General features: G+C 45.7%; 1 protein-coding gene across 3 annotated transcripts in view; it reads left to right on the top strand.

Annotated features, from left to right (window-relative positions):
* The window catches only part of CLPB (ClpB homolog, mitochondrial AAA ATPase chaperonin), a 92,869-nt gene that overhangs the window by 31,666 nt on the left and 47,750 nt on the right, over positions 1–13,453 (top strand). For all 3 annotated transcript variants that reach the window (XM_026079250.1, XM_026079251.1, XM_026079252.1), the window contains 2 exons: positions 812–915; positions 5,894–6,022. In XM_026079250.1, coding sequence (XP_025935035.1) covers positions 812–915; positions 5,894–6,022 — 233 coding nt within the window. The remainder of the gene's footprint in view (positions 1–811; positions 916–5,893; positions 6,023–13,453) is intronic.

Raw genomic sequence — 13,453 nt, 5'->3', positions numbered from 1 at the left:
CATGTAATTGGAATCTATTTTTGAAATACTGAGGTCAGTTCTTCCTCTTGTGAGAGCAGAAGGAAGTTAAGAAGGACTAGCTGTTTCTCATGTCTGACAAGGATCCAGAAGATTCCTTTTCAAGGATGGCTTCCGTTGGCCGTCCCAATGTAGAGGATACCACTCAATGAATGCTATAAATTGTTCGGCAGGAACCATGGGAATGAATAGGCCCCTTCCAGGCTCCCTGCCTTTTGTCATGCTTCATTCTGACATGCTATACACTGGTTTTGGTGGGATGGCACCTTTATTAAAGGARACTTAGGTCTGTAATGTTTGCATCCCAAAAGCACAAGTAATAACACAGCTTAGTTTTGCTTCCCTGAACCTGAAGGGTGCTGTAAGAATCTGCCTYTTTGCTGGGGCAGGGATGGCCTTGTAGCCACGATGTGACGTTTGCTGCAGTTGGGAACAGTATCCGCCACTGAACCAGACTTACAAAACTATACGTAACTGTTTCCCATGATGGACTGAAAATATAACTCATGCCATGAGCATGGTCTGTACAGGTCTTCTTGAGAGGGCTGTGTTTCTCGCAGCACGTGGCTCTACAGTGTCAGCCCTGCCTCAGGTGCCTCCCACATCTAATTGTTTCCAGAATATGCTGGTGTTGTTTCATTCGTTAAAAAGTCTAATTAAGGTTGTTGCTTTAACTTCGCTGGCTGTGAATGTTTGAGGAGGGGTCTCTGACCACTGTCTTCCTTCTCAATCTCTGAAGGACTTTGTTCACTCATGTTCTGCCTCTGCCTTATTTTTTTATTATCTGTAACAGTGTGGTGAAGATCCTGCTCGCAGCTAATGCTGATCCAAACCTTGGAGATGAATTCAGCAGCGTGTATGAGACTGCCAAGGAAAAAGGCCTCCATTCTTTAGAAGGTAATACTGTTCATGTGCRGGGATCTGTATTTGCTTTTGAGGTCCCAAAATTTTGTTTTCTGGCTTTGAAATGGAAATTTGAATTTTTTTTTTTAGAACTAGCTTCAGTTTCCATTTAAATGCAGAGTGACTGATGATACATGAGTGGGTGTATGTCTAGAGACGAGAGAAAACATTATGTAGATGTTTATGAGAAGCAATCCTTCAATGTCCTAGAGATAACTCATTTTTATATAGCCAGAGCATAATACAAAGTTGTAGATAGGCACATCATCCCATTGACCCAAATGCATTCACTTCCTGGGGAAGGAGGAGGGTTCAAGGCAACTGTATTATACCAGTAGCCTTACTCTAGATCTTATAAATAGATATAAAATGAAGGAAGACTTGTCCAATTGAAATAAAACTGAAAGACGTGAACTGGTTGCAAATAATTGCTGCTGGGTTTTGGCCAAGCATTAATGCTAGCTTTCGTCTCTGGAAGTCTTTACATTGAAATGGGGAATTTTTCTGCAGTGTCATTTGACCTTGTTATGATTTTTCTTGGCCAGTCATCTCGGGTTGAAATCTCATCACAGTGTTATGCCCGTTGCTGGGATGTTGAGGCAGACTTGACCCTGCTAAAATGTCGCTGGTTGTTACCTTCCTCGTTCAAGTGTTCCAGAGACCTCTTCTCCATCCGAGCGCTGTGCTGACCTGCTGTCCCCAGCTCTGAAATTACAGCCCATGATACGTGACTTCCTAGCATAAAGCTTGTTTAAGTCATTCACAGAATCGCAGAATCACAGAATAGCTGGCGTTGGAAGGGACCTCTGGACATCATCTGGTCCAACCCCCCTCCTCAAGCAGGGTCAGCAAAGGTGACCTCCCCTGCAAAGGGGAGATGAATCACCCAGCAAAGGTGACATTCCCTGCCACCTTGCCAGAACTGAGACAGCTGCTGGCATTCCTGGCATTCCTGGGAATTGCCATGTCCGGATTGACTGCACTTTGTGTGCTCTGACCCTCTGCTTAGAAGTTAACCCTTTTCCTCCCTATTGTAAGGAAAAAAATTGAGGAAGCCACATAGTTTGTCCAGAGCATATAGTGTTTCCCCCGCGTTGTTTGCAAAGCAAAATAACRCTCGGCTGTTTGCAAAGCCAGACTAGTGCAGTGACGTTATCCGTTGGTCTGTATGTGGCTTGTGCCGCGCTGCGAGCTGAAAGCTGCCTAAAGTCTAATGAAGGTGTAGTCTTTGAACCTTTGATAAAACACAGGTTGAGTTAAGATGAATCAGCGAGGGGACAGTTTTGACAGGGCGCTATTTTATTTTTAAAAGCTCTCTGCTCTCATCCCTCACTGTAACGCACCCGCGCAATAGACCTGCTCCTTGATGGAAGTAAGAACACGCATACATCAGGTTTCTGTAGCAGTGAATGCAAAATGTATGAAACAACATTAAAAAATGAACAATGGAATGCCAATACATAATGCATGTACATAGACTTTATTTAAGACAAAGTATATCAACCAATAAAGTTAATTGTTTTTGTCTGCATTCATCCCTCTCTAATGTTATATATTTTGGGGGTGAGGAAAAGATAAGGCCATTCAGTAAGAAGTTGCATTAATTCTTTGGTTGACATGTTTTATTAAAAAGAATAAATTCAGTTGCATTTTAAAAAAGAGAGGGAGAGAGAGAAACTGCCTTTGTTTTTTGGGKTTTTTTTTGCCCATTTACATATTTCGTGTATAAATATTTTTTCATAAAAACATCCAAATCGAGAGGGTATGCTCCACGAACACTGCACAAAATATATTACAGACATTTATATGGATGGCAGGAAGGGAGACAGAGGGCTGAAAATTTCCAGGCACCCAGTGATTGATGGCAGACGAGGCTTCCCCTGACGCTTTATTGAGTTTCCGATGATTATCTCTCTCTGAGACATTTTTTACAGATGACGGCCGAGCTGTCACAACGGACCATGGGGGAAAAAAACCAACAATAATAACACTTTAATCTCTTTACTGCACTGCTCCCTAGTATCTCAGATTCATCTTCCCTGACGCACGCAGTTCATTATCCAGCCCCTCCCTGGGTAGGAAATGACGACAAATAAATAAATATACATACTCACCCTGTATGCTTAGAGAGAAGACCCAGGAAAGGAAAGGAGCCAGGGCATTAATTGATCTTTCTGGAGTTACTGCGGTTCATTAGCGGAGATGTTGGGCTAGAATGGCATCAGGTATTCATTACAATGTTTTCTGTTCTGTTTCTATGGGAACTTTTCAAATCTTCTGGTAATCCGTCAGTAGTTTTTAGAAGGGAGTGTAGAGACTGCACTGCAGAAGACCCATGGTCTATGTTTACTTTACTGTTACAAAGTATTGGGTGCTCGGAGCTCTCCCGAGGTCTAGGTGGCAAAGTCCCTGCACATGGGCTTACTCAATTTTAGCTGCATGCACAGACGTCATTCACGTCAGAGCTGAAAACACATCCAAGAGCAGAAAATGGCCCACCAACTGGGTGGCATTCACTCAAGGAGAGACAGCACATGCAAGCCCCTTCATTACAGAGGATCCTTGGTGGGGTTGTGTGCCCAAAAGGGGCTTCCTCGTAGCCCCAAATCCAGGAGAAGGGTTGAAGCCTGTTAGACCTGGCCCTATTGCCTGGACCTATTGTCTGTCCCCTGTAGCACGTCCCAGGTGAGTGGGACAGGATTAGTCTCTGTTAATTCTGGGAGGGGTGTGACAGCCCCCCTTTCCTCAAAAATCAGATATAAAGCAAGCACAATACCTGCACCAGCAGCCCTGAGTTAGAGCATCTGCTAGTTCATAAAACAACCAATGAGGATAGTGATGAGGAAGCTTGGCTCCCTTGAGAGGTGAAAATGGTGCTCATGTTGGATTTTCAACTATAACATGGAATATTTGGCTTCTTTGGTGCCTTTGATTGTCCATCCTGGACAGATCTTAGTTTGGCTTCTCTCTAGTATTTTGATGCTCTCAGAACCGATGTTGTGAGGATGCCTTCCCTGCTCCTGGAAGTTTCCCTTTCTGGCTGACAAGAGGCTGGTACTGTTGTTTCCTTCAATACCTACAAAGAGCGGCTCTTTTTGTTCCGCTATTTGTTTTTGCTAATGGTTGGACTGAAGGGCTCAAGAACTAGAAAGTTTATCCTGACTTAGGASATTATTCCCCCCCTCTCCCTTGAAATGGCATCTAAAAATAGATCTTTGTTTAGTACCAGAGCATCAGCACTTTCAACTTTCTCATGGTGTGTGTCTGAGTATAAGCTTGTATATCAATGTTGCAGATGTTGTTTAGTCTGTGCTTGGGCCCAGGTTGGACCTGCACTTAACAGGAGATGGTGATGCACCCCAGTATTACCTTACAGGGGTCTTGTACCTGTGTGTGACACAGTTCAATCATTTTTGCTAGTCGTGGTACGTTACCTGAGCGTTGGCTGGGTTTTCATACAAATCTGCCACTTCTCTAGCTAGTGTGTGTGTGTTGTGGGAAGAAGGGCAGATCTAGCTAGAGTTGGACTTGGAGCCATCATGATGCTGGCTTCCCCTGAAGAAAGCCATTACCATTGCACCTCAGTTTGATCTACTGCATTACCCGATCTTCCACCTTTGCAGTTCAAACTCTGCCTTGCTCTTGCACCTGGTCTGGAAGAATTGGTATTTCAGTTTGTCTGTCTCACTGCGCAGTCCTTATCCTGTCCTCCTTGGAATGTCTTGTACCAGCTTTGCTTGGGCCTGAAAGTACAAATCATTGGGCTTTTCCTTTTGCAAGGTATCCACGTGCATTGGCATTCAATAGAGCAAAGCTCAAGGGAAGAAAAAATTATAATTAATCAATTTTAGAAAGCATCGGTTTCTATTCAAAGGAACATCACGGCCTCCAGGTCTGATTTCACAAAACCTGCCAGGGCTTAATTTAATTGCATTTGCTTAGGGGATCCCGGATTTTTTAATGAGTTGTAAAATGTATTATTATGAGTGATTTCCATCCTGGTAGCATTTAGGAACACACCTCATGGAGCTCACTGTACTGGTGGCTAAGCGAACACAGAATAAAAACTCCTGGTCCCAAAGAACAGCCCATTTTAATACCGGACAAAAGACGGCAAGCAGATAGATGCAGACAGGAGCAGAACTGAAGCCAAGTATTGTGCTCTGTAGGACTTTAACCTGTATTACTCTCCCGTTAATGAAGGAAGTATTTCCAGAAGAGTTCCTGTTTTTATATGGCTACTTTTTGGCATTTCTGGAAAGCTTGGAGTTTAGGAGGGAGTTCCTGATGGGGATGAGCAGATGAGCAATCAGAGCTGTATGATGAAGGAAAGCTTCAGCATTACTATGAGGAAATCCATGGGGCATTACCGGCTGACTGCTGTCTCAAGGACCTGTAGCACTGTCATCCCTCAGAGTCTTTCTCTTAGTTATGGTTTGCTGCTTTGGTGTTTTGTGCTTCTGGCCCTAAGCAGTTACAGGCTGCTGGGATTGTGTTTTGGCCAGGAGAGGAGGAAGGTGCAGAGGTTCTCTGGACCCTTCTGAGCAGGAAAAGGGAAATAAAAGGCAAAAGTGTCTGTACTGCTTGCTTGCATTGAATCCTGATTTCACTTGAAGCAGCAAAAGGTGCAAAGAGGCTGTGGTTGGAACAATGCTGAAATCTCTTCTCTTTGGCTTTCACCAACCACTTCCTTCCCTGCATGAGTACAGTGAAGGCAGTGACTGGAATCTGTTGAAACCTGTATTGTCTTCATCCCTGCTGCTCCTCAGTGGTGGGGGGATTATAACCACCAGAAACCCCCACAGGAATCCTGATTGCCTCCTGAAAGAGGTCATTAGGCCCTAAACAATCTCTGAACTTTGGTAAGCTTCCACGTCCTTGGTGATGGTTCATGCTGCTATGCGTGTTCAGACAAAGCAGTTCTGGTTTGTCTCACTTGGTGAGCTGAGCTTTCATTCTTCTTTCCCTGCAGTCCTTGTAACTCGGGAGGATGACTTCAACAACCGCTTGAACATCAGAGCCAGTTTCAAGGGCTGCACAGCTCTGCACTACGCAGTGCTTGCCGATGACTACGTGACAGTCAAATTGTTGCTGGATGGAGGTGAGTTTCATAACTCCAACAGGTTCTTGGACCAGGAGCACTGTTACTGAGCAGGCCTGACCCACGTGTCTGTCAGGCTTAGACAAGGACCACACTTTTTCATTTATAGGATTAATTACAATTTATTGTTTGCTTTGATCTCTTTGTCTTTTAGTTTCTGTGTTCCCATTCATCTCCAACTGTTTTTCTCGTGTACTTAAGGTGGCTGCCCTTGTGTTATTCACTGAGTCCTCCCTTTCATCCTGTAGATCTGTGGAAGTGCATCCACTGATCTCTCTATTCAATACTGTGAACATTTCACTATCCCAAATTGCGCTCTTCTCCGCTGTCATATCCCTTATGTTACCTGTGCTGTGTAGAATCTAAGAGCCCCACCTTTGCTGGAGATGGATCTGCTCTGGAGACAGCAAAGCACTAGGGAGGTACCAGTACCCGCATTAAATGTACAGGCTGAGGTACTGTTGGTGCCTTGGCCTCAGCAACGCAGCTCCCTTGAGAAGCAGTAAAAATTAGGCTGTGCAGTTACTTGCTGCCCAGGCTGGACTCTGTCTAGTACCTGAGCTGGCATGTTTAACACCAGCATAGGAATCTCAGCATTACAGCTCAACTAGTCTGTAGACATGCAACAAAAGCTTCTGCAGACACATGTAGCTATAGTGTTTTCTGCCCCAAAATCTTACCTAAGTAGTTGATAAGTAAGTGGAGTAGGCTGGAAAGATCATATCCAGCGCCAATAGCTGAGCCATTAGTTAAACCTCTGTCTCATGCATCCCAGTCCAGTGCATTTACGGTAAGACTTTCTGGTGGTGTTCCCCGTTAGATCACAGAGCCCCTCTTCTCATGGATCCTACTTCAGTGTATTGTGTCATCTCTAGTTTAACGGATATATAGAGATACTAAATAGATGAAAATTCATAGGATAGTTCAGTTTGGAAGAGACCTGAAGAGGTCTCTAGTCTAACCTCTTCTTCAAAGCATGGTTAGCTATGAGGTCAAACTGTGTTACTCAGGGCTTTTTGTCCAGTCGCATCTTGAAAACCTCCAAGGATGAATACTGTACAGCCTCTCTGGCCAACCTGTTGCAATGCCAGACTGTCTTCGTGATGCAAAAGCTAATCAGTACTAGCGCAGGGAAAAAAAAGATACATTTAGCTAACAGAATAGAGATGTGCTACCATGACGACAGTTTTTTATACTTACCCTCTTGCTGATCTTTACCAGGATGACATTTGTCTTGTGTTATGCCACTATCCAGAACCAGAGCCTGTTGAATGTGTGTCTAGATGTGCATGGTGCTGTTAAATTAGCTCTATCTGCCTAACATGCAGATTGTTCTGTGGGCCATAGAACTAGTGAGTCCTGCTTTCCCCCAGATTTATGTCCTTTATCCCTAGCCTTCCTCCTACTGCAACAATTTCATCTCATGTATTTCACATGTATTTCACAAGTAAGATGGCGTGAATCTCAGTGACAGTGCTTTTTCTCTAAGAAAGCCTAAAATACAGGCATCGACTAACTGCAAGGGCAGAGGAGGCAGTCTCCATCTCATTTCTACATCTGCTCATCCCCTGCTCATCTGTCTGAGTGCTGTTACCAAGCACTGGCCTCTCTAATAGCGAGGATTGTTCTTTTTGTCCTGTATCTGGACTTTTGTGCTGGAGCCACTGTAGTCTTTGTGAATGAATGCTTCTGCTGCTTGAGGCTTATCAGAGATGTCTTTGTTCATGGCGAAGTGTCTCAGCTTGAAAAAACTCAATTGGATCTCAGAAAAAAGCAGATAACAGACTGTAGGTTTGTGTTTTTTGAATACAACTAGAGAGATTGTATGCAAAATCAAAGTAAAAATTATAAATTTAGTCAGCTAGAGCACTAAAATTTGAAGATCACTCATCATCTGTTCTTAATCCAGCCCCATGGAAAACCTTCTGGATAAAAATTGAAGAGATGCTACACTAAGAATACATTTCCAAGTAAAAAACCTTCATCTTGCAAAGACATGAGCGTGTCCCAGAGCTTAGACACTGGAAATAGCAATCCAGGAACATGAATCTCCACTTGGTGCATAATGTGTACGATCATGCTTAAGTCCGCCTAGGATCTGAGGCTAAGTTTACAATGTTCTTCAGATTAATCTGTATTCACCAGTCCATGGACAGTATCCACTTACCCTTTGCAGTCATGGTTATGATGAAAATTTACGATGGTTTACTTGCTAATCAAATACATTTCCCCTCTTTTGTCAGGTGAATTCTTCTGGGCTGATAGCATGACACAGTCCTTCCAGACTCTTTCCATTCTTTTAATGTGTTTTTGCATGCTGAAGTTCGATTTCGTGATTGGCGCATGACATGAGATTTTCACTGCTTTGACTCGGGATACTCCCCTCCTCCCAGTTCTGGGCAATAACAAAGCATCAGTCTGTGCATTCTTGTTAGTATAATCTGCGATGAATACATAGCTGTGAGTCTGAAGGTCTCAGAAGTGGAGATCGAACACCTTTTAAAGTGGGCCTGCCGCAGGCCCTTTTGTGAAGATAATTTCCCCATGCGGTCTGCCATTGACATCCGAGAGTAGGATGTTTCCTGTTTGCTGACATGGAACAGACTCCCGTCACTCCTCCTTTACACTTCCCTACACCTGCCTTTTTACTAAGTGTCCATTTACTCCCTCTAACACTTCCTTCACTTGGTGCCCTGCCCTCAGGGCCAAAGCCATTAACTGCCAAGGCCTCTCTGCGCTAAAACAACTACCCCGTTGTTCGGGCGGTTTTATTTTTAAGGGAAGCCCCTATGTGCTTGCCCCTCACCCCACCTCCCTGGCCTTTTGTGGCCATTCAGTGACTCACTTGACCCCTCCAGGACCTTCTCCCCTTGTGGTCAGCATGTGTGTGCCCAGCAGACCGCGAGACGAAGTCACTGCTCTGTTGTCCTTTTGGGCAGTTGTTGGTGACATTTCACAGTCTCCTGACCTGAGCTGACACCATAAATGTCAGTGTTTATGTGAAGGAGTGGGTGGGAGCTCACGTCTACAGAGTGCGCCAGTTGCTACTCCAGGCACGATCGATTCGGAGGGCTTTGTGTTTGGCTCAGAGGAAGGCAGACTCTACGGCCGGTTGATGGTGGAAGCCTCTTAGTTTTAGAGGGAGCATTTATTATGTCATCATTTTAGTCTGCTGTGTAAAACAGCCAGTACTAAGAAGTTTATCTTTCTGTAGAAGAAGGGTAGCCTCACCATAGAGCTCAGCCTTCTCCTAGCACCCTTCTAGCAACTTTCTGAGTCTAATCCTGCTCCAGAACCTGTCCCTGAAACGCGTGTAGCCAGAGGAGCTGTTCAGGTGATCTGTCCAAGAGCACCCAGGTCAGCGGGGAACCAGGACTAGAATTCGGTTCCTGTGACCCCCGAGCCGGTGTCTGGAAGCAGGGTGCATCCCTACCATCTCTCATCCTCTCAGCCCTGGACTTTTGCTGATAGTCAAACCAAACCTCCCCAATTGCTCACGCTGCTAATGAGCCCTCTTGCCCTCAAGCGAGGGAGCAGCCTGAGCAAGCGTGAGCCAGCATGAGCAAGCCTGCTCTCCCTGCAGGGAACTCCAGAACACGCTTGAGCTCAAGACTGGCTTGAAATCAGATTCACCAGACACTGTTTGCCCCTATGCATCTCTTGACTGGCCCCTCCTTTATTAAATCAAGTATAATCTGCTTGCCTTCGCTTTAAAGGCCTTTCACAGCCTGTCCCAGCCCTGTGCACCAAGCTCTCGTTTGCCATTGAGAGATTGCGCTGCTGACAACCAGGACACCAGCCTCCATTGCCTGGTGGTTAGACCGTCAAACTAGCACCTTCGCTTGGAGGGAGCTCATTGAACTCTGGAGAGCTGTTGCATTCTCTTCCCCAGTGCTCGCTCCAGCGCTCAGTTGTCAGCAGGAGACCTTGCAAGTAGCTTGCTGATGCCTAATTTGCTGCTCAGCAGCATTTCATTGTTTGCATGTCTTTGTCTGACTGTATCCAGCTGTTGTCTCATACTTCAAACTCTTTGAAACGGGACTGTCTTTTCAATCTCTAGTCATACAGCACACCACTAGAGCGGTGTCTTGGCCCCTGACTAAGGCACCTAGGTCCTAAGACACTCTGTAATTGTCATGAGGGACAAACAAGAAGATAAAGGGAGAACAGTGTTTCCCCATCAGGATGCCAGGGCTTCTGTAATCACAGAATCAGTGAGGTTGGGAGGCAGCTCTGGAGATCATCTAGTCCAGCCCCCTGCTCAAAGCAGGGTCAGCTCGAGCAGGTTGCCCAGGGCCGTGTCCAGTCGGGTTTTGAATAGCTCCATGGATGGAGACTCCACAGCCTCTCTCGCAAACCTGTTGTGTGAAATGCCCTGCTTTAATGACGCACTTGAGTAGGTGGTGTCTGACATTTCCTCTCTTTGTTTAAATGTAAGAGCGGTTCCCTCCCTCACAGACGATCCCCTGCCCATTGCCAGCACCTCCCCTCTCTTTATTCCCATCACAGGGACAGGCTCATCCCCTCCTGCCAAACCTGATCCGCCTCTTGTTACAGCTCCCAAGTGTCTCATTCTCCCTCACATTTTCCTAATCCCTGACTAACTTGCTATCCACTTCCATCTTCAGAAATTCCCTTTGCTTCTACCTCCTGCCAGGGCCTTTGCGGTGCTGGTGTACATGGGAGATGTCTGACTGTAAACACCCATTTATTCCCTCTTCCTGCACACTGTTTACAAACAACTACCACGGTTGTGGTATTTGTCTCCGACGTGGGACCACTGATGTGGATGTTGTGCTGAAGGTACCTCCAAAAGTAGTCTGTGCTTTCATACCAGCAGTTAAAATCTCTTGGACTGGGATTTTAAGTCTCTGGGGTGCAACGAAGCAGTAACTGAGCCAGGTCACGCTGCAAATTGCTAGAGAAGCTGGGAGAGGAACTCTGGTCTCCCTGCAGTGGACTTCATCCACTGCAGCTAAAGCGGTTTCGCTGACCCCGCAGCCTTTGGCAAGCTGACTCACAGTAATGATCACGCTCATGTAGGCTTCGTGCTTGATTCTCTCCACACTGCCTTGCAAAATGTAAGTCATCTACTCAACTCAGTACACGTACATCTGTAATTAAAGAAAAAAGAGGGAGAAGGAAAGAAAAGAATGCATATTTATAAAAACATTTTAGCTAAAGCTGCAGTAACCCAGACTTCAGCGCTCAGTTTGCCAGTAAATTTAGCAGTACATTTGCTGGTAACGTTCCACGCACACGTATATGATACACTATAATTACAAGTATTGTAAATGCGATAAATGATAGGTAAAAAAAGTTACAGAGCTACCGTTGCAAGGGATGGTCTTTTCACATCAGAAGGTGAAAGTGCTAGTGGTATTATGAGGAAAATTGAGGTTGTAATTATAGCTGGTTTTGTTATGTTTGAATTCTGCACAATTTGTCTTTTACCCGGTGTTTCCAGTTGTACGCTAGATGCAAAGGGCTCCATTCCTGTAGCAGCAGAGTGCTGTGGGAGGCCGAAGGGACATCGCTAGGCAGCTTCGGCCTCCCAGGGCCCCCAGCAGCCACCACGTGGCGGCAAAGAAGAGGGGCTACATTGGGCCTGTTTTGCATCTTGACAGGTGCCGTCTGTCCGCTTCATTCCACCCACTGGAGTTACCAGTATAAGCAAGCGCAAAACTGGGGCAGTTTAGAGAAAGTGAGGAAGCCAAGCTGGCAAAGGTCTGTTAGGCTGAAAGTCTGTGCACAGGAGGTCTTTTTTTATGGATGAATCCTTAAAAATTTCCACCCAGGGTTCAGACACAGCTGTACAGTGAGTTTAAACCTATTGCCAGGTTTTGCTTTTCTCGGTCCTCCTTTACAGACCCATGTAGCCCTAGGGAGTGACTGCAGCTTGGAAAGCATTGCCTCTAGGCCCGAACCAGCGTGCAGCAATAAATGGGTGCTTGAAAAGTTCCCCCATTAGTTGGTTCCCTTCAAAAATCGTTTCATTTTTTCTAAAGCTACCTTGGCAGCTTTTTCTGTCTTACCTCTTAGCTCACCCTCGGTTGGCTCTGCCGCTGGAACTTGAGGTCAGCCAAGGTTTTGGGAAGAACAGCGGAGCAGGTAGGATGGTGTCAGCACCACGGGAACCAGGACTTAGTTTTGTCCATGGCACTCGCGTTATGAATGCAAACCATGTCTGCAGTGGTCTGGGGGAATGTGTGAGTTTGTCTGCAAAACTGGTGTTACCGGGACTCAGTTTAGGGAAACGAAAGCCACAGGCTGCTTTGTCTCCACTGTTTTTTGCCTCATGTTTCCTAGAGTTAAGCACCCGTCTGTCTTGTGAAGAACAAGGCCGTAAGTCAGTCCCACTGAGCAAGAAACAGGCCAGTTTTAAATAAAATAACTCTGCCTCTACTGTCCGGGATCCCGTAGGCATACATGCAAAGCGATGGTTCCTTGGTAAGAACTCGTGCTAGGAGGAGCATCCCTATTCCTCTACAGAGCCTAAAATACTGCGCCAGCTCCCTACCTGAGCTAGGAGAGAACAGATCTCTCAGAGTGCCTCGAACCCAATCCACAGCGTCGGAGGAGCGCTGCTGAGTACTTCTCTGAGCTCCTACCAGTGCCTCAGAAGGCACCAAGCCCTTCTAGACTCTGAGGTGGCAGCGGGGGAGTCAGGATCAGCGTTTCCAGAGAGTCATATACGTGGTAGGTGTCCCCCAGCTGCTCCATCCTTGCAGTTTGCTCCAGATGCGGCTTACACAATAAAAGCACCTGCTATAACACATCTATCCCAGGCCTGCTGTGGTGCAGGAGTGCCTGAAATCCTCTCTCCCTCTCCATGCTCATATTTACAAGGGAATGTGATAAATTCAGTATTGATTCCTTCTGTTGCACTGTAAATTTTGCAAAAGATGATTAAATAGCTCAATAGAGTCTGCAAGCGCTGTGGCTCAATATGTTCTGGGCCGGCGTATCGACCCCCTCTATCCGACGGCAGCAAGTTCCACTCCCAGCCGTGCCAGACCAGTAATTAAAATCCTGTGAGACTGGGATTTAAAAACCAATCATATCACAGCATTGAAGCTTCTAACATCCCACCGTGGCGAGAGCAATAAGTGTGTGAGTGCAAGCACATTTATGTCCATGTCGGAGTGCTTAAGAATAGTTTCCCCATAGGGCACGGGCGCAAATAGATCCCTTTCTCAGTGTTTCTGGGTACAAAGCTCTACAGTGACATAATGTTTGTCATGGGTTTAATAGCTCTGCCCACATGTGCAAATATATAGAGAGATGATGCATCATTCTTTGGTTTTCCTTCTTGTACTATGACCTTACAAACAAAGATAAGGTGGGTTATTTTCACCTCTACATGTTATTAGGTAGGCATGAACCAACGTGAACTCAGATTAGAATTAAGATTGAAAGAAGCAGGTAGGC

This window comes from Apteryx rowi, unplaced genomic scaffold, assembly GCF_003343035.1.
Source record: "Apteryx rowi isolate R43461 unplaced genomic scaffold, aptRow1 scaffold_498, whole genome shotgun sequence".
NCBI lineage: Eukaryota > Metazoa > Chordata > Aves > Apterygiformes > Apterygidae > Apteryx > Apteryx rowi.
The sequence above is the reverse complement of the archived record's forward strand: the minus strand, read 5'-3'. Positions and strand labels throughout refer to the sequence as shown.